The sequence below is a fragment of the Bufo gargarizans genome, chromosome 9 (assembly GCF_014858855.1).
Source record: "Bufo gargarizans isolate SCDJY-AF-19 chromosome 9, ASM1485885v1, whole genome shotgun sequence".
Taxonomy (NCBI): domain Eukaryota; kingdom Metazoa; phylum Chordata; class Amphibia; order Anura; family Bufonidae; genus Bufo; species Bufo gargarizans.
Window position 1 is genome coordinate 144,702,160 of NC_058088.1, and position 25,145 is coordinate 144,727,304.

Here is a 25,145-nt window from a genome sequence, read left to right on the forward strand (position 1 = left end):
TACACTAAAAATCTACTCCAACAGCTGATTAACCACCTCCGGACCGCCTAACGCAGATGTGCGGTCTGGAGGTGGCAGCTCTGCGCAGAGTCACGCATATACGAGTCATCTCGCGAGGGCCGGGATTTCCTGTGAACGCGCGCACACAGGCGCGCGCGCTCACAGGAACGGAAGGTAAGCGAGTGGATCTCCAGCCTGCCAGCGGCGATCGCTCGCTGGCAGTCTGGAGATCCGAATTTTTTAACCCCTAACAGGTATATTAGACGCTGTTTTCATAACAGCGTCTAATATACCTCCTACCTGGTCCTCTGGTGGTCCCTTTTGTTAGGATCGACCACCAGAGGACTCAGGTAGGTCAGTACAGTCGCACCAAACACCACACTACACTACCCCCCCCCCCCCGTCACTTATTAACCCCTTATAAACCCCTGATCAACCCATATAAACTCCCTGATCACCCCCCTGTCAGGCTCCGTTCAGACGTCCGTATGATTTTTACGGATCCACGGATACATGGATCGGATCCGCAAAACGCATACGGACGTCTAAATGGAGCCTTACAGGGGGGTGATCAATGACAGGCGGGTGATCACCCATATACACTCCCTGATCACCCCCTGTCATTGATCACCCCCCTGTCATTGATCCATTCAGACGTCCGCATGATTTTTACGGATCCATGGATACATGGATCGGATCCGCAAAACACATGCGGACGTCTGAATGGAGCCTTACAGGGGGTGATCAATGACAGGCGGGTGATCACCCATATACACTCCCTGATCACCCCCCTGTCATTGATCACCCCCCTGTAAGGCTCCATTCAGACGTCCGCATGTGTTTTGTGGATCCGATCCATGTATCCATGGATCCGTAAAAAATCATGCGGATGTCTGAATGGAGCCTTACAGGGGGGGTGATCAGTGACAGGGGGGTGATCACCCTGATCACCCCCTGTCATTGATAACCCCCCCTGTAAGGCTCCATTCAGACGTCCGCATGTGTTTTGCGGATCCGATCCATGGATCCGTAAAAATTATACGGACGTCTGAATGGAGCCTTACCAGGGGGGTGATCAATGACAGGGGGGTAATCCGGGAGTCTATATGGGTGATTACCTCCCTGTCATTGATCACCCCCCCCCCCCCCCCCCCTGTAAGGCTCCATTCAGACATTTTTTTGGGCACAAGTTAGCGGAAATTTTTTGTTTGTTTTTGTTTTTTCTTACTAAGTCTCATATTCTATTAACTTGTGTCAAAAAATAAAATCTCACATGAACTCACCATACCCCTCACGGAATCCAAATGCGTAAACATTTTTAGACATTTATATTCCAGACTTCTTCTCACGCTTTAGGGCCCCTAAAAAGCCAGGGCAGTATAAATGCCCCACATGTGACCCCATTTCGGAAAGAAGACACCCCAAGGTATTCGCTGAGGGGCATATTGAGTCCATGAAAGATTGAAATTTTTGTCCTAAGTTAGCGGAAAGTGAGACTTTGTGAGAAAAAAAACAAAAAAAATCAATTTCCGCTAACTTATGCAAAAAATAAAAAATTTCTAGGAACTCGCCAGGCCCCTCATTGAATACCTTGGGGTGTCTTCTTTCCAAAGTGGGGTCACATGTGGGGTATTTATACTGCCCTGGCTTTTTAGGGGCCCGAAAGTGTGAGAAGAAGTCTGGGATCCAGATGTCTAAAAATGCCCTCCTAAAAGGAATTTGGGCCCCTTTGCGCATCTAGGCTGCAAAAAAGTGTCACACATCTGGTATCGCCGTACTCAGGAGAAGTTGGGGAATGTGTTTTGGGGTGTCAGTTTACATATACCCATGCTGGGCGAGAAAAATATCTTGGTCAAATGCCAACTTTGTATAAAAAAATGGGAAAAGTTGTCTTTTGCCAAGATATTTCTCTCACCCAGCATGGGTATATGTAAAATGACACCCCAAAACACATTCCCCAACTTCTCCCGAGTACGGCGATACCAGATGTGTCACACTTTTTTGCTGCCAAGGTGGGCAAAGGGGCACATATTCCAAAGTGCACCTTTCGGATTTTGCAGGCCATTTTTTTTACACATTTTGATTGCAAGGTACTTCTCACACATTTGGGCCCCTAAATTGCCAGGGCAGTATAACTACGCCACAAGTGACCCCATTTTGGAAAGAAGACACCCCAAGGTATTCCGTGAGGGGCATGGCGAGTTCCTAGAATTTTTTATTTTTTGTCGCAAGTTAGTGGAATATGAGACTTTGTAAGGAAAAAAGAGAAAAAAAAAAAAATCATCATTTTCCGCTAACTTGTGACAAAAAAATAAAAAATTCTAGGAACTCGCCATGCCCCTCACGGAATACCTTGGGGTGTCTTCTTTCCAAAATGGGGTCACTTGTGGCGTAGTTATACTGCCCTGGCAATTTAGGGGCCCAAATGTGTGAGAAGAACTTTGCAATCAAAATGTGTAAAAAATGACCAGTGAAATCCAAAAGGTGCACTTTGGAATATGTGCCCCTTTGCCCACCTTGGCAGCAAAAAAGTGTGACACATCTGGTATCGCCGTACTCAGAAGTTGGGGAATGTGTTTTGGGGTGTCATTTTACATACAGGTCCTTCTCAAAAAATTAGCATCTTGTGATAAAGTTCATTATTTTCTGTAATGTACTAATAAACATTAGAATTTCATATATTTTAGATTCATTACACACCAACTGAAGTAGTTCAAGCCTTTTATTGTTTTAATATTGATGATTTTGGCATACAGCTCATGAAAACCCAAATTTCCTATCTCAAAAAATTAGCATATTTCATCCGACCAATGAAAGAAAAGTGTTTTTAATACAAAAACAGTCAACCTTCAAATAATTATGTTCAGTTCTGCACTTAATACTTGGTCGGGAATCCTTTTGCAGAAATGACTGCTTCAATGCGGCGTGGCATGGAGGCAATCAGCCTGTGGCACTGCTGAGGTGTTATGGAGGCCCAGGATGCTTCGATAGCAGCCTTAAGCTCATCCAGAGTGTTGGGTCTTGCGTCTCTCAACTTTCTCTTCCCAATATCCCACAGATTCTCTATGGGGTTCAGGTCAGGAGAGTTGGCAGGCCAATTGAGCACAGTAATACCATGGTCAGTAAACCATTTACCAGTGGTTTTGGCACTGTGAGCAGGTGCCAGGTCGTGCTGAAAAATGAAATCTTCATCTCCATAAAGCTTTTCAGCATATGGAAGCATGAAGTGCTCCAAAATCTCCTGATAGCTAGCTGCATTGACCCTGCCCTTGATAAAACACAGTAGACCAACACCAGCAGCTGACATGGCACCCCAGACCATCACTGACTGTGGGTACTTGACACTGGACTTCAGGCATTTTGGCATTTCCCTCTCCCCAGTCTTCCTCCAGACTCTGGCACCTTGATTTCCGAATGACATGCAACAGTCCAGTGCTGCTTCTCTGTAGCCCAGGTCAGGCACTTCTGCCGCTGTTTCTGGTTCAAAAGTGGCTTGACCTGGGGAATGCGGCACCTGTAGCCCATTTCCTGCACACGCCTGTACACGGTGGCTCTGGATGTTTCTACTCCAGACTCAGTCCACTGCTTCTGCAGGTCCCCCAAGGTCTGGAATCGGTCCTTCTCCACAATCTTCCTCAGGGTCCGGTCACCTCTTCTCGTTGTGCAGCGTTTTCTGCCACACTTTTTCCTTCCCACAGACTTCCCACTGAGGTGCCTTGATACAGCACTCTGGGAACAGCCTATTCGTTCAGAAATTTCTTTCTGTGTCTTACCCTCTTGCTTGAGGGTGTCAATGATGGCCTTCTGGACAGCAGTCAGGTCAGCAGTGTTACCCATGATTGCGGTTTTGAGTAATGAACCAGGCTGGGAGTTTTTAAAAGCCTCAGGAATCTTTTGCAGGTGTTTAGAGTTAATTAGTTGATTCAGATGATTAGGTTAATAGCTCGTTTAGAGAACCTTTTCATGATATGCTAATTTTTTTAGATAGGAATTTTGGGTTTTCATGAGCTGTATGCCAAAATCATCAATATTAAAACAATAAAAGGCTTGAACTACTTCAGTTGGTGTCTAATGAATCTAAAATATATGAAAGTCTAATGTTAATCAGTACATTACAGAAAATAATGAACTTTATCACAATATGCTAATTTTTTGAGAAGGACCTGTATACCCATGCTGGATGAGAGAAATATCTTGGCAAAAGACAACTTTTCCCATTTTTTTATACAAAGTTGGCATTTGACCAAGATATTTTTCTCACCCAGCATGGGTATATGTAAAATGACACCCCAAAACACATTCCCCAACTTCTCCTGAGTACGGTGATACCAGATGTGTGACACTTTTTTGCTGCCAAGGTGGGCAAAGGGGCACATATTCCAAAGTGCACCTTTTGGATTTCACCGGTCATTTTTTACACATTTTGATTGCAAAGTTCTTCTCACACATTTGGGCCCCTAAATTGCCAGGGCAGTATAACTACGCCACAAGTGACCCCATTTTGGAAAGAAGACACCCCAAGGTATTCCGTGAGGGGCATGGCGAGTTCCTAGAATTTTTTATTTTTTGTCGCAAGTTAGTGGAATATGAGACTTTGTAAGAAAAAAATAAAAAAATAAAATCATCATCATTTTCCGCTAACTTGTGACAAAAAATAAAAAGTTCTATGAACTCACTATGCCCATCAGCGAATACCTTAGGGTGTCTACTTTCCGAAATGGGGTCATTTGTGGGGGTTTTCTACTGTTTGGGCATTGTAGAACCTCAGGAATCATGACAGGTGCTCAGAAAGTCAGAGCTGTTTCAAAAAGCGGAAATTCACATTTTTGTACCATAGTTTGTAAATGCTATAACTTTTACCCAAACCATTTTTTTTTTGCCCAAACATTTTTTTTTTATCAGACATGTAGAACAATAAATTTGGCGAAAAATTTATATATGGATGTAGTTTTTTTTTGCAAAATTTTACAGCTGAAAGTGAAAAGACCGGAATTAGACTTACCGGTAATTCTGTTTCCATGAGATCATCACGACGGCATACAAGGAGATTGACCCCTGACCTCTGTAGGGGCAGGAACAGAGAAAGGTTAAATACCCTCCTCCCACCACCAACACCAGTGTTTCCAAAATCACACAGAGCAACCCGGTGGTGGAGAACAGTAAAAACAAGAAAAAAGGTATTACTCCATACCTTCTAGAGACCTGGGTAGGTCAAATAATTTTAATCAAGGGAGGGAATAACGTGCCGTCGTGATGATCTCATGGAAACAGAATTACCGGTAAGTCTAATTCCGGTCTTTCCATAGCATCATCACGACGGCATACAAGGAGATATAAAAAATATATCAGTCAAGGGGGGGCTACAGCCTGGAGGACTTTCCGCCCAAAGGACAGATCAGATGATCTGGAAAGATCCAGGCGATAGTGCTTTATAAAGGTATGAATGCTGGACCAAGTGGCAGCACGACAGATTTCCTCCAGGGAAGCCCCAGCTCTCTCAGCCTGAGAGGAGGACATGGCCCGGGTGGAATGGGCCCTAATGTGGACTGGACATGTAAGATTTTGTAATTGATAACAAAAACTAATAGTTTCTTTGAGCCATCTGGCTATAGATGACCGGGAGGCTTTCTGGCCCTTAAGTCTTCCTCCGAAGAGAACTAGTAGGCTGTCCGACTTCCTAAACTTTTCCGTCACAGTGATATAGTTTAAGACTGCCCGTCTAACATCCAGAGAGTGAAATGTGGCTTCTTTGTCATTAGCAGGGTGTTGACAGAAGGAAGGTAGGGTAACTTCCTGGCTCCGATGAAAATTTGATACCACTTTGGGGAGAAAACCAGGATCCAGACGGAGAATTAATCTATCATCTAGAATACGGAGGTAGGGTTCCCTGATCGATAGGGCTTGCAATTCTCCTACTCTGCGGGCCGAAGTTATCGCAATCAAGAAGGCAGTTTTCAAGGACCATAATTTTATAGGACAGTCAGACATGGGTTCAAAGTGCGGTAAGGTAAGGCCTGTAAGAACGATGTTCAGATCCCAGGAAGGGACGCGAGCGGTGATCGTTGGGCGGAGCCTCGTCGCTGCCTTGATGAATCTTTTGATCCAACGATGACCGGCTATATCTTGGTCAAAAAAACAAGCCAGGGCTGAGATCTGGACCTTCAAGGTAGAGGGCCTAAGTCCCAGATCTAGACCTCGCTGTAGGAAGTCCAGTATTCTTTGGATGTTAGGTTTATGTAAATGTGGCGATTCATCCCCACTCCAAGAACAAAAACGTCTCCAGATCTTAAGGTAGATTGCTGACGTTACCTTCTTCCTGGAAGCTTTCAGAGTAGCAATAACTTCGTTTGATAGTCCCTGAAGTTTCAGGGTTTGGGACTCAGGATCCAAGCTGCTAATTTCAGAAACTGCGGGTTTGGGTGCAGAACTGGGCCCTGCTGGAGTAGGTCCTCCCGTACCGGAAGGGGCCATGGATCCTGTAGAGAAAGTCTCTGGAGAGATGAGAACCAACTTCTCTTTGGCCACAGGGGAGCGATCACAATCACCGTGGCCTTGTCCTGGAGAACTTTCTGCACCACCTTCGGGATTAGAGGAAGTGGAGGGAAGGCATAGCATAGATTCCAATGCCAACGGATGGCGAAGGCGTCTAATGTATGAGGCCTGTCCCTGGGGTTTAGGGAACAGAATGTTTCCACTTTTGAGTTGGCCCTGGTGGCGAACAGATCTACGTCGGGCAACCCCCATTTCCTTACCACTAACCTGAAGACTTCTGGACTTAGAGACCACTCTGTGTGATCGATCCTGTGGCGGCTGAGAAAATCTGCTTCTTGATTTAGTATCCCCCTCAGGTGAACTGCCGATACAGAGGCCACCTTCTGTTCTGCCCAGGCAAAGATCTTTGTTGCCAGCGCCTGAAGGGTTACGGACCGGGTTCCCCCCTGATGGGAGAGGTAGGCAATGGCTGTAGTGTTGTCCGATAGCACCTTTATATGATGATGACGACACAACATCTCCTCTGCCGCCCTCAATGCTTCCCAGACTGCTCTCAGCTCCCTGAAATTCGATGATTGGGATCTGATCGAATCTGGCCAAGTGCCCTGAAATATACGGTCCCCGACCTTTGCGCCCCAGCCGGACAGACTTGCGTCTGTTATTACCTGCAACTGGGGAGTCTTCTGCCAGGGATTTCCCCGGGATAGGTTCTCGTGGTTTTTCCACCAATTTAGGGACTGCAGAATCCAAGATGGAGGATTTACTTGGCGATCTAGAGAGGATTGGCACCTGTTCCAGACACTCAGTATCCAGGACTGAAGGGGTCTGAAGTGTATTTGACACCAGGGGACTGCCGGAATACAAGATGTCAGCAGACCCAGCATGCTCATCGCCTCTCTGATAGAGCAAGATCTTCTCTTTTGAAAGGACCTGACCTTTTGTTGGAGAACTGATATTTTGTCCCGAGGTAGGAACACTGCTTGCTTTCGGGAGTCCAGGATCATACCTAAGAAACGAACTTCCCTTGAGGGGGTGAGGACGGACTTTTCCTCGTTTACGATCCACCCCAGGTCGTCTAGGATGGAGAGAAAGACCTTCAGATTTGAATTGGTTTGGTTGCGACTTTCGCTGACCAGAAGGAAATCGTCCAAATAGGGGATTATCATGAGTCCCTGTCTTCGGGCGAAGGCAACCATCTCTACCACCACTTTGGTAAATATTCTCGGGGCAGACGAAATCCCGAAGGGAAGGGCTCTGAACTGGTAGTGATGGACGTTTCCTGATATATCCTGGATTGCAAACCGGAGAAAACACTGGGAGCTGGCGTGAATGGGAATATGGTAATAAGCGTCTCGCAGGTCTATAGTGCACATGAAGACGTCTTTGCTTAATAGAGGGATTGTAGATGTTAGGGTCTCCATCCTGAATTTCTGATAACGGATGAACTTGTTTAGAGGTTTCAGGTTTATGATCGTCCGAAAGGTACCTTCTTTTTTTCTGATTAAAAATAAAGTTGAATAAAACCCCTTGCCTCTTTCTAGAGGTGGGACCGGAGAGATTACATTCATCTGAAGAAGTTTCTGGACTCCTTGCCAAAGGTTCGTTTGGAACCGTGTCAGAGAAAATTTGTTTGGGGGTCTTGAAGACCACTCTATCTGATAGCCTGTACCGACTACCTTGGAAATCCAGGGGTTCTGGGAGATGGATTCCCATGATCCCAGGAATCTTGAGAGTCTTCCCCCCACTCCGGCGTCATTGCTTATCTGAAGGTTTCTGCTGGGAGAAGGACTGACCTCTTCCTCTTCCTCCTTTTGGGTAACTCCAACGCCCTGATTTCCCTTTTCCCCTGTAGCTCCTTTCTTGACCCGAGGGGGGGCGAAAAGGATACCGACGTTTGGAAGGGCGATCTTCCGGAAACCCCTTCTTATCCGCGGCCTTCTCTAGGATCTTATCTAGCACCGGGCCAAACACGTATTCTCCGGAAAAGGGGATGGAGCAAAGCCTTAACTTAGATGTCTTATCCCCCGACCAACACTTCATCCAGAGGGCTCTCCTAGCTGCATTGGAGAGTGCTGCATCTCTGGCGGAGAACCGAACTGATTCGGCAGAGGCATCCGCCAGGAAAGCCGTGGCCGACTTTAAAAGGGGGAGAGACTCCAGAATCTGCTCCCTAGACGCTCTGTCTTTAATATGAGTTTCCAACTCTCCCAACCAAAGATACATGGACCGGGCGACTGAAGTAGCCGCAATATTGGTTTTAACGTTAAACATGGCCGCCTCCCAGGATTTCCTGAGGAGACTGTCCGCCTTACGATCCATTGAATCTTTGAGTTGGGAGGCATCCTCGAATGGAAGGGACGTCTTTTTGTTCACTTTGGCCACCTGTACATCAATCTTGGGAATTTCATTGAAAATTTTAGATTCCTCTGGATCAAATAGCAACCTATTTTTGAACGTTGCCGGGACTCCCAGTCGTTTTTCTGGGTCTGTCCACTCATCAAGGATCATATCCCTAATGCTTTCATTGATGGGAAACACACGGGTCTTCTTAACCCTCAGGCCCCCAAACATCTCCTCTTGTACCGAATGGGTACGTTGTACCTCCTCCACACCCATGGTCGACCTTACAGCCTTCAGAAGGTCGGACATTTCTTCCGTAGAAAAATAATATCTACGTCCATCGTCTTCTGAGTCAGAGACTCTCTCCCCCTCCTCCCAAGACTTAACAGAGTGGGCACTTTCCTCCGCAACGACTTCTATATCAGAGGGGGATGGGGATCTAGCCCGCTTCTTCTTTGGTTGCGGCAAATCGGGGGGATTAGCGGACAGGTGGGCCAGGGATGAACGGATCTCCTCCTGAATCATAGTTTTTAACTCCTCTTTTAGGGAGGGTGCCTCATCCCGTACGATATTTGAGATACAAGGCTTGCACAGTTTTTTGGGGTAGCCGTCAGGGAGTCTACTAGAGCAGGAGACACATTTGAGTGACTTCCCCATCTTTTTCGGGGTTTCTTTTGCCTAAAAGAGATGAAACGGCAAGTATAAGGGATATGGCCCACCAAGAGGAGGGTGGGGGGAGGGGGGGGGGCGGGGTGGATGTAGGAGCCTGCGCCCTGCCGTAGCTGCACTGAGCATGTAGCAAGAGCCCGCTCCTCCCCCCCCCCCCCCCCCTAATATCATCGTGGGAGAGGGGATCAACAGACTCCCTGACCCATTCATAAATACCCCCGAAGGGGACTCACAGTTAGAAGTGCTGGCGGCGGCTCAGCTCTGGGGGACCGCTCCGGTACCGACATGGTCGCCTCTTCCGAAAGGTAAGGGTTCCGCACAGTGGGGGACCGATCCTGGGAGCGTTTGTCCGGAGCAGGCCTCGGTTTTTTAATTAAGCTCCACGCTGCCGCCACTGACGTCACTTCCGGGTCGCCGGCCGTGACGTCAAACATATGCGCCCAATGCGCCGGCGCGCACCCAGCTGCCGCGATGATGCCGGAAGGGAGACTGCGCCAGGGAACAGGCCCCGAAAATCGGGACGAGGTAGAGCCCCACACCCCTGCCCAGCGTTAGTACTGGACCGCGGGAGGGCAGGGGGACGCCATGCAGGATGCCGGCGATTTCTTAAGGTATCCACGCTGAATTCCAAGCTTCATCTCCCTGCATACAGGGAGACCTTTCTCTGCCCTGTCCTCTGTAGGGACAGGAAACACTGGTGTTGGTGGTGGGAGGAGGGTATTTAACCTTTCTCTGTTCCTGCCCCTACAGAGGTCAGGGGTCAATCTCCTTGTATGCCGTCGTGATGATGCTATGGAAAATGTCATTTTTTTGCAAAAAAAATCGTTACATTTTGAATAATAACAAAAAAAGTTAAAATGTCAGCAGCAATAAAATACCACCAAATGAAAGCTCCATTAGTGAGAAGAAAAGGAGGTAAAATTCATTTGGGTGGTAAGTTGCATGACCGAGCGATAAACGGTGAAAGGAGTGTAGTGCCGAAGTGTAAAAAGTGCTCTGGTCATGAAGGGGGTTTCACCTAGCGGGGCTGAAGTGGTTAAATGGTTAACCTTATGTTGTAACCCTCCAGTATACCACCCTATACTGGGGGCGGCAGAATGAACAATTTCCACATTTGCGATTGCCTTTAGGTACATATTCCCTCAACCATATATCTGGTACTATTTCTAAATACCTGCTTCTGACCAACCATCTTTCAAGGTGTGGCTACGCCTAAACACAATAGGTTTGTTCTGTCACCACTCAGTATGTCCCAATTCTGATATACAGTCTTACGAATGGCATCCGCCATTGGGCTATATTTGAACGAGAACATAAACCTATGGGCTTTCATATTTCCAATCTCTCTATTGGGACTCTTTTTACCCTTTAATAGAAATAGAAATTTTAGAAATAGTACCAGATATATGGTTGAGGGAATATGTACCTAAAGGCAATCGCAAATGTGGAAATTGTTCATTCTGCCGCCCCCAGTATAGGGTGGTATACTTCAGAGGGTTACAACATAAGGTTAACCATTTAATCAGCTGTCGGAGTAGATTTTTTGTGTACCTGATAATGTGCCCCTGTGGTCGCTTCTATATAGGAAAAACCATTAGACCGTTATTTGAAAGGATAAGGAAATATTTTGGATCTGCGACATCGGGCAGGGGATGCCCTCGCTTAATTAAGCATGTGAAAGGAGTACGTGGAGGCGACCCCAGGGTACTAACATTTTAGGCCTAGAAATTGTCCCTTTCTTTCCTACAGGGGAAGACAGACATACTCAGCTTCTACGAAAAGAAGCCAGTTGGATAATAAAAGCCAGGGCCTCGGGTCCTTTGGGTCTGAATGACCAGAATGATTTAAGTCTTTTTCTTTAAATCCTGTTGATTTGCTGCATCTTAGACTAATGTCTTATACATTATTTATATGTATTTTATGTAACACCGTCTCTGCACATGTCTGTAGAGGTGGTGCTTTTATATAAAAGTGATGTACTTGACATCATCACGCTAGGAGGCCAGAAGAAGCGTAACATACACGAAACGGCCGTCACCTCATGGTGTCTGTGTGGAGCACCAAGCTTTGATTGCCTGCTCCGCATGCCTTTTACCTGAATACAAGTAAAGATTGGACCTTCTTGGCGAGTGCAGTCTCGTATCTTCTTACTGTGTCCGTGCTAATCACACAGAAGGACAAGTTACTTCACAACACTAAGCTAAAGAGCTGCCTCATACTCCTGTCTGCTTGTCAGGAATTATCATCCTGGATACAGATAAGATCTTCAGCTCAATCTCTGTAGGAATGGAGTTTGAGGAGACAAAGTACAGAGAGGACGGACAGGACAGACTAATGTGGGGCTGTGGTAATAGAGACTGCATACAAGTGCTGCTGCTCATAATCCACATCCCCACCGCCTCTCCGTACTTCATGTCTCCTCATGAACTCCATTCCTACAGATATTCAGCTGAAGATCATATTAAACTGTATTCAGGATCAGAATCCCTGAAAAGCAGAGCAGAGAGAAGGATGAGGCAGCTCTTTAGTCCAGGGTTCTGTAGTAACTTGCCCTGCTGTGTGATTCGGACAGGTTGTGTGTGTACTAACAGACGGCAGTCATTTTATTTCCCCTAATGATTGCTCCCCAGACAAAATGATCCATTATAACTAATGAAAGGTATTTGGGAATATATTTATATTAAGTAATATTTCAGTGTTTTCATTCTCTTAATTCCTGGAGAATGCCTTTAAAGGAGTTTTACAATACATTAATAGTGATTGCTTATCCACAGCATAGACCATCAATACCCGACTGGCGCGATCTGACACCCTGCACCCCCACAGCTGCTACAACACCAGAAATACACAGCTTGGTCCATTTCTGTAGTGGACGCTAAAGCGCTACTCCCAATGAGGGGAATGGGACCAGCGCTGCAGTAACCAGCAACGTCCAATAGAGAAATGGATGGAGCTGTGCATTTTCAGCATCGTAGCTACTGCAGAGCAGTTGATCAGCAGGGGTCTAACAACATTAGATATTGATGGCATATCCTGAAAATAGGCCATCAATATTAAAGTACTGGAAAGCCCATTTAAGTGTTCATTGCTTACCCTTTCACCATTCGTAATCAGTGTCCTGTCCCAGGCATTGACTTGGGTAGCTTGCTGTAAAAAATGTTTTTCTTGATCCTCAAGCTCCAAACTCCATTTGTTGATAAGGTTCTCCAGTTGAGCATACGTCATAACAGCAGGAGTACTACTATATACAAGAAAACATTACATTAGGGGGTTGACCACTGCTCTTGAACAGTATACTTAATTTCCAACAAACAAAAGCAGCTACAGGGAAATGCCATATTCAGAAAATACCAACACGCTATACCACACCAAAATAACCAATTTCACTTTTATCTTTGTCATGTAAAAATATTTTTATTTTCAGTTTATAAAGTATTCCATTCAACAGAAAATTAAAGTACACCGATACCAGGCCAAATCGATACAAGTGTTCTCCTTCAGATGAATGGGGTCCACGAAAAAGTAGCCCACCTCCTACCAATCAGAGCTCAGCTTTCATTTTTTCAGAACCCTGTAGGAACTGAAAGCTGAGCACTGAGTGGTTGCTATTATTCAGTTTGATAAAAGTAGCCCATTGTGTCAGAAAGGTGGCGTTCTCCCTGGAACATCAAATAGTGATTGTGGAAGGCTGTGTGTGAAACAGATCGATTATGGAAAAAGGCAAGAGACCTTTGCCGACAAGTACCCCGGAACAAAACCACCAGCTAAACATTGTATTCAGAGACTGGTTCTGAAATGGCATCAAACTGGCAAACCTGATGAAACCAAGGCCTCCATCGATCAGGGCAGCTGAAGTTGTGCATGAAATTCAGCAGTGGATTGCAAATAGCCCCCAAAAATCAATATGAAGACTGTCTTAGCAATTTAGTGCATCACTAGCGACATGTCAGTGCCGAAATCTCTGAACCTGAAACCGCACCAAATAACGTGTGTGCAGGAACTGAAAGAGTCTGACAAAGCTAAACACGTAAATTGTTGTACTTAGGTGCTGTAGATGATTGCGGACAGACATTTGGACCCATTGCTGTACTTTATGATGGACGAAGCTTGGTTTTATTTGTCAGGTCACGTAAATTCCTAGAATATGAGGTACTGGTCTGCTGAAAATCCCAATTTGACTCACGAGACTACTTCACAACCAGAAAATTGGCATTTGGTGTGCAGTGTCAGGAATAGGAGGCCCAATTTTCTTCAAATGAACTGTGAATACCACAATTTATCTGGACAGCTTTTAACAGTTTTACAACAAACTAACACCAGAAAAAAAAAAATAATGGCCTGCTTTTTCCAACAAGATGAGGCAACATGCCACACCTCAAGGAACTCACTGGCACAGGTTCATGAACTGTGAGCCAGGGGTTATGGCCACCATGTTCCCCACACTTGTCCACGTGATTTTATCTGTGGGGAAATTTAAAACAAAGTGTACGCCAACAATCCACATACCCTGGAGGAACTCAAGGAAAACATCAAACACTGTTGAAGAGCTGCAAGCTGCATCAGCCAACATAATCCAACGTGCCAAAGGATGCACAGACTTTAATAGGGACCACTTTCAGCATCTTTTTTGACTTGTGGGTAATTTATATAAAAAAAAAAAGAGAAAAAATCCCCAAAAAAATCCACTTCATCTTGTCATATTATTGCTGTAGACAAGGCGGGCTACTTTTTTGTGGACAACCCTGTATTATTCCATTTTTGTTATCTTAGCATAAATACAGTGGCATGCAAAAGAAGAAATGATCTCCAAAAGGCATAAAGTTAGAGGACACATTCTCTTCATATCTTTTTGTTTTGTTTTAAAATTGTTTTTATTAGTTTTAATGATGGAATAGTATACACGCATTTTACCCAAACGTGGACTGTGATAAAGATGCAAAAGAAGCAATATACACGGCGAATGATAACAACTGGTTATGTCACAGAACATAAATATAGTGAGTGTCGGTATTGTTTATATTAAATAGACTATGTTCAAAAGAGGGATTGCTTCGGTAAAGTAAAAGTCGGGAAGAGAGAAAACAAACTTGAAGGGGGGGGGGGGGGGGGGGGGGGATTATCGAGGACAAATAGGATTAGGAATGCTTGGTGGGGGAAGGTTCTGTTGCCGGTTATTAGTACCCGATTAAGAAGAATAAGGAACGTGTATACATTACAATTAGGTTGGTAGAGAGTAGCACATTTTGGTCGTCATAGTCTAAACTATTACATTGAAATATAGTTTCCATAGTGTATAACATGTAGCAATACTAGTCTGAAATCCCTAAAAGTTTTCCAGGGTTTCTAAATCGCTTCAAAACAACGTTTGGGAGTCCCAGTGTGCAATTTGTTCTAGGCGGTACAGTTGGTCACACCTTTGAATCCAGTGTTGAATAGATTGTGGATCTGTTTTTTTTCCAGCACACTGCTGTGAGTAGCCTGGATGAAGCTAGTAAAATTTTGCATAGATTTTGTGTGTCTCTAGGGCACCTGAGGCTCCCGAACACCCCAAAGAGACACAGTTTCAGTGAGAGTGGTATGTTCATCCCGGAAACATCAGATATAACTTTGCAAATTATTTGCCATTAGAATGTTACTTTAGAGCATTTCCACCATACAGTCCCTGACAAAAGTCTTGTCGCTTCTCTATTTTGTAGAAACTCCTGCTATTAACCTGACTTTTACTTAATCAATTTGTGTCAGAAATAGCTCATATAAAAAGCTAAAGCCCTCCCAAATGATGTTTAATGCACTGAAATAAATTAGTTTCACTGAAAAAAGATTTATCATTTAATCAAGAAAGAAAAGGTCAAATTTTGGAAAGACAAAAATGTTGTCGCCTATACAGAAATTGAACAACTTTACTGCAAATCCCAAAATATGTCAGCAAATTAAATAGTGGTGCTGCGAGATCCAAATGTAATATCTTGTATGACTTCCAAGTTGGAGGACAGCATCCATTTTGGCAAGGATTCATACAATTTATTGATGAAGTCATCAGGAATAGCAAAGAAAAGTCTTGCATGCCTCCCAGAGTTCATCAATATTTTTTTGTTTCGTCTTCCATGCTTCCGCTTTCATCCTACACCACATATGCTCAATGATGTTCATCTCTGGTGACTGGGCTGGCCAATACTGAAGCATCTTGATCTTTTTCGCCTTAAAAGGGAACCTGTCATGTGGATATTTGATTATAATCAAACTAATTATATACAATCATTAACTACTAAAAAGTGCCTTAGATGTATTCACTTACTGGTGTGACAGATGGTTACCTCATAATATACACACAAAGATGCCGCATGCTAATGAGCTGATTTGAGTCCAGCGTGATGTCAGCGAGTCCAGCGATTTTTTTAATTCAGAGCTATAGCCACTCCCCTGCCCACCAGCTGCTGATTCATATGGAAAATAACTGTCATTCAGCAGCAGGTGGGCGGGGAGAGTCAGGAGCTCATGAATATTCAGGACTCATCATTATGAGCTGGAGCTTTTCAATACAAGATGTTGGCAGATTGACTGGGTCAATTAAAGAAAGTGACCCAGCATTTTGCTAAGAGAATCAGTCACTTATTTATGTTGCCCTTAGTTAGGACACCATAAAACTGGTGACAGGTTCCCTTTAAGGAACTTTGATGTGGAGATGGAAGTATGCGATAGAGCACCATCCTGCTGCAGAATTTGGCCTTTTTTATGGTTGGGAATATAAGAGGTAGCTAAGATTTCTTGGTATTTTAGACTATTGATGTTGCCTTCCACCCTGCAGATCCCTCGCACACCCCCAATACTGGATGTAACCCCAGACCATGATTTTGCCTCCACCAAACTTCACTATTTTCTAAGTAAATCTCGGCTCCATGCAGGTTCCAGTACGTCGCCTGCAAAATTTGCGGAGACTGGTGTAATTCAACAGAAGATTCATCTGAAAAATCCACCTTCTGCCACTTAGCAGGCTGTGGCCCTTGGCAAATGCACGGTTTTTCAATTGTCTTTTGTTTAGTGCTGGCTTATGGGCACATATTCGACCATGGAGGCCATTTCGAGACAGAATCCAACTGTTCTGGTTGACACGGGGACTTCAGGTGACAAGGTCTCGTGGAGCTCTGCTGCAGTGGAAAATGGGCTGGCCTTGGATTTTTGAGCCAACAAACGGTCCTCTCGAGCAGTTGTCTTGCGGGGTCGGCCTGACCTGGCCTTGTTCAAAACGTCTCCAGTCTCTTCAAATCTTTTTTTTTTTATCCTCTGAACTTGACGCTGAGACACATTGAAGGTGTCTGCCACATCAGCAGTGGATCTGGGCTTCAGCCTATTGATAATCAACACTTTAGACTCCTAGTGAATCTTAGGCATGTTTGCAGAGGTTTAGTTGCAGTTGATGTGAAGGTCTAGTGTACTGGGGTTCTTTTTATACACACCTGAGACCTAATTGATCCATTATTAGTAACAGGTGAAGCTCATATGACAAGGCGACAGCACTTATGTCTTGGCAAAAATTGACTCAATGGGCTTTACCAAGCTGTGAATATTAGAATACTTTTTGTCAGTTACATTTTGCACTGAAACATTATTACAAAAGCTGTTGGGATTAAAATGACCCATTTCTTGTAACAAAATCTTGATTAGAAATATATTTTAGCAGCACTTCAGGTCAATTTGTACACAAGCGACAAAACTTTTGTCAGGGACTGTATAAGGCTTTGAGTGCCTATTTCAGAACCACATCTCCAACAGTTAGGACTACATTCAGGAAACATATGGTTGTGGCGTGTAGTACCATTGGGTTAGGGCTGCACGATATGGGAATTTTGTGCGATTGCGATTAGGGCCCTAAAAATTGCGATAACAATATGCGATGCGATATTTTAAAGGGAATTGTGCTAGAGGTCCATTTGCTTGGATTTTCCCATATGAGCCGCTGACGCGGCTGGGTATGACGCTGTTATAGGGGGGGGGAGGGGGGGTAATCTGTGGAGGACGCTGTTATGGGGGGGTAATCTGTGGAGGACGCTGTTATGGGGGGGTAATCTGTGGAGGACGCTGTTATGGGGGGGTAATCTGTGGAGGACGCTGTTATGGGGGGGTAATCTGTGGAGGACGCTGTTATGGGGGGTAATCTGTGGAGGACGCTGTTATGGGGGGGTAATCTGTGGAGGACGCTGTTATGGGGGGGTAATCTGTGGAGGACGCTGTTATGGGGGGGTAATCTGTGGAGGACGCTGTTATGGGGGGGTAATCTGTGGAGGACGCTGTTATGGGGGGGTAATCTGTGGAGGACGCTGTTATGGGGGGGTAATCTGTGGAGGACGCTGTTATGGGGGGGTAATCTGTGGAGGACGCTGTTATGGGGGGTAATCTGTGGAGGACGCTGTTATGGGGGGGTAATCTGTGGAGGACGCTGTTATGGGGGGGTAATCTGTGGAGGACGCTGTTATGGGGGGGTAATCTGTGGAGGACGCTGTTATGGGGGGGTAATCTGTGGAGGACGCTGTTATGGGGGGGTAATCTGTGGAGGACGCTGTTATGGGGGGGGGTAATCTGTGGAGGACGCTGTTATGGGGGGGTAATCTGTGGAGGACGCTGTTATGGGGGGGTAATCTGTGGAGGACGCTGTTATGGGGGGGTAATCTGTGGAGGACGCTGTTATGGGGGGTAATCTGTGGAAGACGCTGTTATGGGGGGTAATCTGTGGAGGACGCTGTTATGGGGGGTAATCTGTGGATGGCACTGTTATAGGGGATGTGTGCTATGACACATAGGGCCATGAGGGGGCCAGCATAAGACACACACATAGGGCAATGAGGGGGACCAGCATAAGATGCTATGTGTGTGTCTTATGCTGGTCCCCCTCATTGCCCTATGTGTCCTAAACTGCGCACATAACTGGCTTTGTGTGTGAAGTATTTTACTACTGTGTGAAACAAGCTCTCTCCTATTGATAAAATGGCCAGCCTCTGTAGTCTGTACTCACTGTCACAGTACAATGAATGCACTGCAGCGAAGTGGCCGGCCGGCGCGTAACTTCAGGAAGCAGGAGGGTTACTAAGTGACGTCAGTCACGCGCCGGCCACCTCGCTGCCATTCGCTGCAGTGCATTCATCGTAATAGTGAGTACAGAGGCTGGCTATTTTATCAATAGGAGTCAGAGAGAGCTTGTTTCACACAGTAGTAAAATACTTTACACAAAAAGCCAGTTATGTGCACGGGGCCGCTTCATATATAATCGCTGCATTTTCGGGTCGGCCAAATCGCCATATCGCATTTGGCGATTATCGCGATTCGATTATTTTTTCGATATATTGTGCAGCCCTACATTGGGTTAATACTTTAAAGCTGTTTTCTGGACACCTTATAGGGGGCTATTAGTACACTATTCTTTTAATGAGAATTGGATATTTAGTTCTGATTCCCATTGTGAGATAAAGGGGTACTTGCCCGGGTGTGATAGGGTCAATAAAAGGCCGTATAGTTTGGATAACTTTCCTTTTGGTTCTTTGGTATGGAGGGCTAACATTTCAAAGGCAGATTGTTTGATCTAGAAAGATGTTTTAGGTGGGACTTCATAAATTGAATAAAGTGAGCCATATGGAAAGTGGAGAGGCTAGCCAACATAGGATGCTTTTTCAACTCATCGTAGGTAGGGGTGTCGTTGCCTGTGCCATGGACATTACAGAGGTGGAGAGAGTTTTTGCTCGTTCCCAGAAATAGGTAGAGGCGTGGCAGAGGACATCTCGGACTTGCATCAGGGCGAGATAATTAGGTAATAAATGAGCTGTCCAGTTAGAGTCTTTCCACATGCCTAACATGTATTTAGTGATGGGGCTGTGCGTGTAGTATATTGCCCTTTTTGGATTTGTCTAAGAAAATTTTCAAAAAAAGGGTGTAACGGGAGGTTTAACATGCTGTCTCAAACAATTAGGTCTAGCCCACCTAAGTACGGTCTTAACCATTCCAAACATCCAAGACAAATTACCGCTTTGTGGTAGGTATATAATTCCAGTATACCAAGTCCACCAGTCGTGGGATGTTGTATTGTATATTTAAAAAAGGTAGTCTAGCTCTCTTACCACCCCAGAGAAATTTAGAAAAGATACTTTGCAATTTTTTTAAAGTAAGTTTTGGGAATTGGTATGGGTAGTACTTGAAGGTGGTAAAGAACAGTGGGTAGAATTATTGTTTTGATAAGTGTCCTACGACCGAACCATGATACAAAGGGGATATCCCAGGAACTTATCAAATCTTCCAATCATTTTGGCAGTGTTTGAAAATTTTACCTGAACAGATGAGAAAATTCAGGTGCTAGTGTTATACCTAATACCACCGAATGGCTAGTCCATTGGAAAGGAGTGGTTTTCTGCAAAGCTTCTATGACCTTTGTCTGTGAAGTTTCTCATTTATCCAGGTCATGGTATATCTGTAAAGAATAAATCAATACAGGTGGGGTGGGGGTTAGACACCTATTGTCTGCCACATACAATGCTGTCTTGACACCTTTTCCTGGGAAGTCTTTATCACCTACTGACTGCAATTAGGATAATGGAATCAACACCTTTGATCCAATGCTGGGTATAATTACCAGATGTTGATTCAGTTACATATTTATTCCCAGAATTTTTGTACAGTCATTCGGAATTGAGAAAGCTCGTTGGAGTGAAACGTTTTCAAGAAATCTACAGTACGTCCAGTTGCCTTGATTTATTCTTTACAGATATACCATGACCTGGATAAATGAGAACCTTCACAGACATTATTAAATAGCTCATGTATTCCAAAATAAGCTGGTCTGATAGAGTAATATTTCAGTTTAAACGAATCAGAAGACCTATCCCAAGCAGTACTCTGGGATGCCCACAAATCTGTCATAAGAGGCCACCTAATTGCCTTAGGCTCCTATGTTAAAAAAAACAACAAATAAAACTAGGGGATCTTGCCTCAGAAATCTCTAAACTGGAGACGCAGCACAAGAGAACAATGAACGTAGACACTTTTGTAAGTCTGGACACCTTAGGATCAGAATTCAAAAATATATTAAACACTAACACAGCTAAACTGTTTTTATCCACTTAATACAAATACTATACTCACGGCAACAAAGCCTTGAAGGTATTATTATCCCAACCTAAAAAGAGAAAAGCAGCGTCCTACATCTCCCCCAAAGATTCTCACCCTCAAGAGGGGAAAATGTAAAATAATGTGATATAATATTAATTGGTATTTAATATAAAGTATGCATTACATTACATAACATTTATAGTGATACACAAGGGCAATGGGAGGTCTGAATAGGAACATCAAGACCTATATTTGAAGTCTACCATATATGACAATGTATAAGCCCATACATTAGTAAAGACACACCTGTATCTATGGTATAAATTACCGACAGGAAAGGGGGTGGTCTTCTTACACTCACTATTGGGGGGTTTGCTGGCTAGAGATGAAGACACATGGAACCTGAAGATTCCCAACCTTCAACAATGATTCTTCAAGGAAAATATATTGCATTATTGGATTTTATATAACTCTTGTTGAATCTTGGTGATGAGTCCTCTTGGTGTTCTTTACTCCAAATAAGCATACACTAGATTTGGAGAGGATTACCAAATCAGGTTGAAATATTTTTCATATATAAAAATATTTTACATTTGGAGACATATTACAGCCACCTGCCTCGCCTCATGGCAAGAGAGGATTTTTAAACCAGTTATGTGTTCATGATTAAGACATACAGTCGAAACACGTAGATCTTGCCTGCCTGAATTTTATAATGAAGAAATAAAAAAAATGTAATTTGATCCTGAGCGATTTTTTCTACTGTTTTGACTGATTCCTGGTCCGGGATCCGTGCTCGGCAAAGGAGGACTGTGGGTGAGCTGAAATCCCTTTTTTCTTATATTTAAAACTTTTCCATATAAGGAAGGGTTCAGGATTATGTTGTACTTACCTTACAGGTGTTGATCCAGAAGTAATACTATGCACTGCTCCAGGAGTCTGCATCTGTGGCTTACTAGTCAAGGCAGCTGCAAAAGACAAAATATTGAATGTGATGTTTGAAATGTGATCTGTTTATGCCTTATTCACACGTCCGTGTTTGCGCAGTGATTTTGAGCTAAAACCAGGTGCAGGTTTAAAAACACATAACAGGGGCAGATCTTCCCCTTATACCGTATCTCTGTGTAGGTTCCAATCCTAGTTTCGTCTCAAAAATCACTGATGGAAATCACAGATCAAACACTGACACGAATAAGGCTTTAATGTATACATATAGGGAGGAATTCATCATGAGTGGAATATTTGAAGTCAGTTTTTCTTCAGTCTACACTGGCGTACTTTATGCCACATTCATATGTCACAGTTTGTTGGATAAATTTGTCTTATCCTTAAACTTTACTCTCTGAAAAGGTCTCAATGAGAAATCTAGGTTGAAGCTCATTAACATATCTAACCACACCCACTTTTCCACCGATATTTCAAAACGTCATAAAATGTTTGAACAAGTGACTGAAAAAAAAAAAAAAAAAAGTCACAAAAGCCCTATTTTGCGTTTTTTTTTTTTTAAGCCAGAACTCTGGAGTGAAGGCAAGATAAATCAGAGTCAGTTTGAAGTCGTGTATATTACATTATTGAGCATTTAGACCACTATCAGAGGTCACAATAACATCTGTACAAGCGCCACAGACGCCTGCACAAGCAAGTTTTACAGGACCTGTGATGACATGTGAGCAGCCACATGTGTAAGAGGAGCTAAGGGAACACACGGGGCTCCACATTGGATTTTTGTGCTGTAGAATTTGAAGGTACTTTATGTATGGAGCAAATGCATAAAGCAGGGCTATGTAACTGTAATCAGCCCATTATAGAGCTTTCTGTGTGCAATGGGCATATAGTAGGACCGCATATGTAATATGTATATAGTAAAGCCATCTGTGTAATGGACATGCAGTAGAGTTGTGTATGTAATCTGTATATAGTAAAGCTATTTCTGTAATGGAAATGTAGCAGAGCTACACATTAAGCTTTGTTATTGGTAAGAAGGCTGCTGATTTGTCAATTTGGTTGGGCTGCCTGGCCATTTGTTGTGCCACCCTGAGACCACTGTGCCATATGCCCAATATTGCCAGGGGAGTGGCAGCCTGGTGTGGTAAGCAGCCTCTTGTAGGGGGTGCTGTGGACATTGAGGGCACTAGTGGATCTATAAAGCCCCAGGGAGGAGTGACTGGGACTGATGTGAATACACAGCAGGAACTGGGTAGTTATAACCAAATAATTACAGAATGGCTTAAACAGAAGAAAATACGCCTTCTAGAGTGGCCCAGTCAGAGTCCTGACCTCAACCCGATTGAGATGTTCTGGCATGACCTCAAGAAAGCGATTCACACCAGACATCCCAAGAATATTGCTGAACTGAAACAGTTCTGTAAAGAGGAATGGTCAAGAATTACTCCTGACCGTTGTGCACGTCTGATCTGCAACTACAGGAAACGTTTGGTTGAAGTTATTGCTGCCAAAGGAGGTTCAACCAGTTATTAAATCCAAGGGTTCACATACTTTTTCCACCTGCACTGTGACTGTTTACATGGTGTGTTCAATAGAAACATGGTAACATTGAATTCTTTGTGTGTTATTAGTTTAGGTAGACTGTGATTGTCTATTGTGACTTAGATGAAGATCAGATCACATTTTATGACCAATTTGTGCAGAAATCCATATCATTCCAAAGGGTTCACATACTTTTTCTTGCAACTGTATTCACCCTAATAGAGATCTATTAGGGTGAATAGGTCAAGGGATTAAAAGATCCCAGGTTTTTAGCCCCTAAGGGGAGAAATAGTTATCAAATAAAAAGTAAAAAAACAAAAAACAAAAAAAACAAAACAAAAACATAAATAAGTATAAATCACCCCCTTTCCCAATTTTACATATAAAATATATAAACAATAAAAAAAATTACATATTACCGTATTTGAAAAGTCCAAACTATTAAAATATTTTAAAAAATCTCCTATGCGGTGAACCCCCCGTAAAATAAAAAACAAAAAAACGTGCAATTCACCATTTTTTGGTCACCTTGTCCTGCCAAAAAATAGGATAGGACTGTTCGATTATGGGTCGAAAATGCAGAATTTTTTGCGTGGTATTGAATAGTATCGAGTATTGCAATACTTTATAGTATCGAAACAACCCTAGACCACAGTACAACAGAAAATTGGTGGTCACTAAGGGGTTAAAAAGCTTGAGAAACTAGGACCTGGAGTAATTTTCTGCCCAAAACTCACTCAAGAGTATCTTCAACTATCCTTATAGGCCAGCTATGAAGGAACAAGGTGGATGTCAAAGTTACTCATTTTGTAATGGAACGAACCTCAGTGAATACAGTGTTTGTTACATGGCCGTTCTGTAGGAACCCGAACAGCTTGAGACAGTTTTTCTAGTGAATCTAACCTTACCAGAATGGAGCTGGAAAGGTTTAGCTCGTACCTGAAGCCGAAGATGTGGGTGTAATTGAGAAAAGAGGAGCTGCAGATGTAGCAAGACTGGAGCAAAGTCCCAGCGTGCTGGTTGTAGATGACGTCGTTGACCCTAAACAAGTCCCAATGAAATATATTGTTAGAGAATTAACCCAATTTACGGTTTACTCTTTCTACACACAAGGACACAGGGGAACATCTATCAAACTGCTGTAAATGAAAACTGGCTTATTTGCACATGGCAACCAAACAGTTCACTTTTACTTTCCAGAGGAGCTCTAAAAAAATGAAAGGTGGAATCTGATTGGTTGCCATGGGAAACTAAGCCAGTTTTCCTTTACATCAGTTTTGATAAATCTTCCCCATAATATTGAAAGTTACACCACATACATATAAAGACAACACAAGTGTAACGTTGGAGTTTTCACTCTAGAGACATTTTCTTCAGTAGTTGTAAGATCTGCTTCTGTGGCCTTTCAACATGTCCGATCTTTTGCAGATCGCGGACACAGTCAAGTTAATGGGTCCGCACCGCAATATGGGATTTGCACGACTGGTGCCCATGCACTGCGGGCCCATTAACTTGATCTCTAGCATGCATAATACCATGAAGCCACAGTTATTCATTGTGTATTATAATGCACTGACTGTCAGTGTAATACACTGACAGCCTGCCTATGAGACCCAGCCTGGGGGTTAGATCTCATATGCTTTCATAGGAGGCAAGCCCCGATGCCTGTGCAAGGCATTGGGCTACTGTACCAGCCATTGGGTCCCTGTCACCAAAGCACAGGCACCTGCCCGATGAAGCACAGTGCAGAGACTTAAGTCACATACCGCAGCCCCGTACAGGTATGGTGCTGGTATACCTTGGGTTAAGACAGATAGTGATACCTCACCGAATAGTTAACATTCACCATGTGTCTACCACCTTATGTTGGCATCGTTTTTTATTAGGACGTTAGAAGGCTTAGAATCTTAGAAGCAGTTTTTAACCTTTTAAGAAAATTTCCCAAAAAAATCAAGGGTTGTCACACTTCAGCAAATGGCGTTTATTATGTAGAGAAAGTTACTACAAGGCACTTACTAATGTACTGTTAAGAGTATCATCCATATTGCTTCCTTTGCTAGCTAGATTTG

At 43.8% G+C, this 25,145-nt stretch overlaps 1 protein-coding gene across 7 annotated transcripts in view; it reads right to left on the reverse strand.

Annotated features, from left to right (window-relative positions):
- The window catches only part of NUP62CL (nucleoporin 62 C-terminal like), a 93,242-nt gene that overhangs the window by 55,083 nt on the left and 13,014 nt on the right, over positions 1 to 25,145 (reverse strand). For 6 of the 7 annotated variants that reach the window (XM_044305467.1, XM_044305468.1, XM_044305464.1 and 3 more), the window contains 3 exons: positions 24,016 to 24,117; positions 21,482 to 21,557; positions 12,595 to 12,742 (listed from right to left, as the gene is read on the reverse strand). In XM_044305467.1, the coding sequence (XP_044161402.1) occupies positions 12,595 to 12,742; positions 21,482 to 21,557; positions 24,016 to 24,117 (326 nt within the window). The remainder of the gene's footprint in view (positions 1 to 12,594; positions 12,743 to 21,481; positions 21,558 to 24,015; positions 24,118 to 25,145) is intronic. The other variant, XM_044305465.1, reaches the window with a different exon arrangement.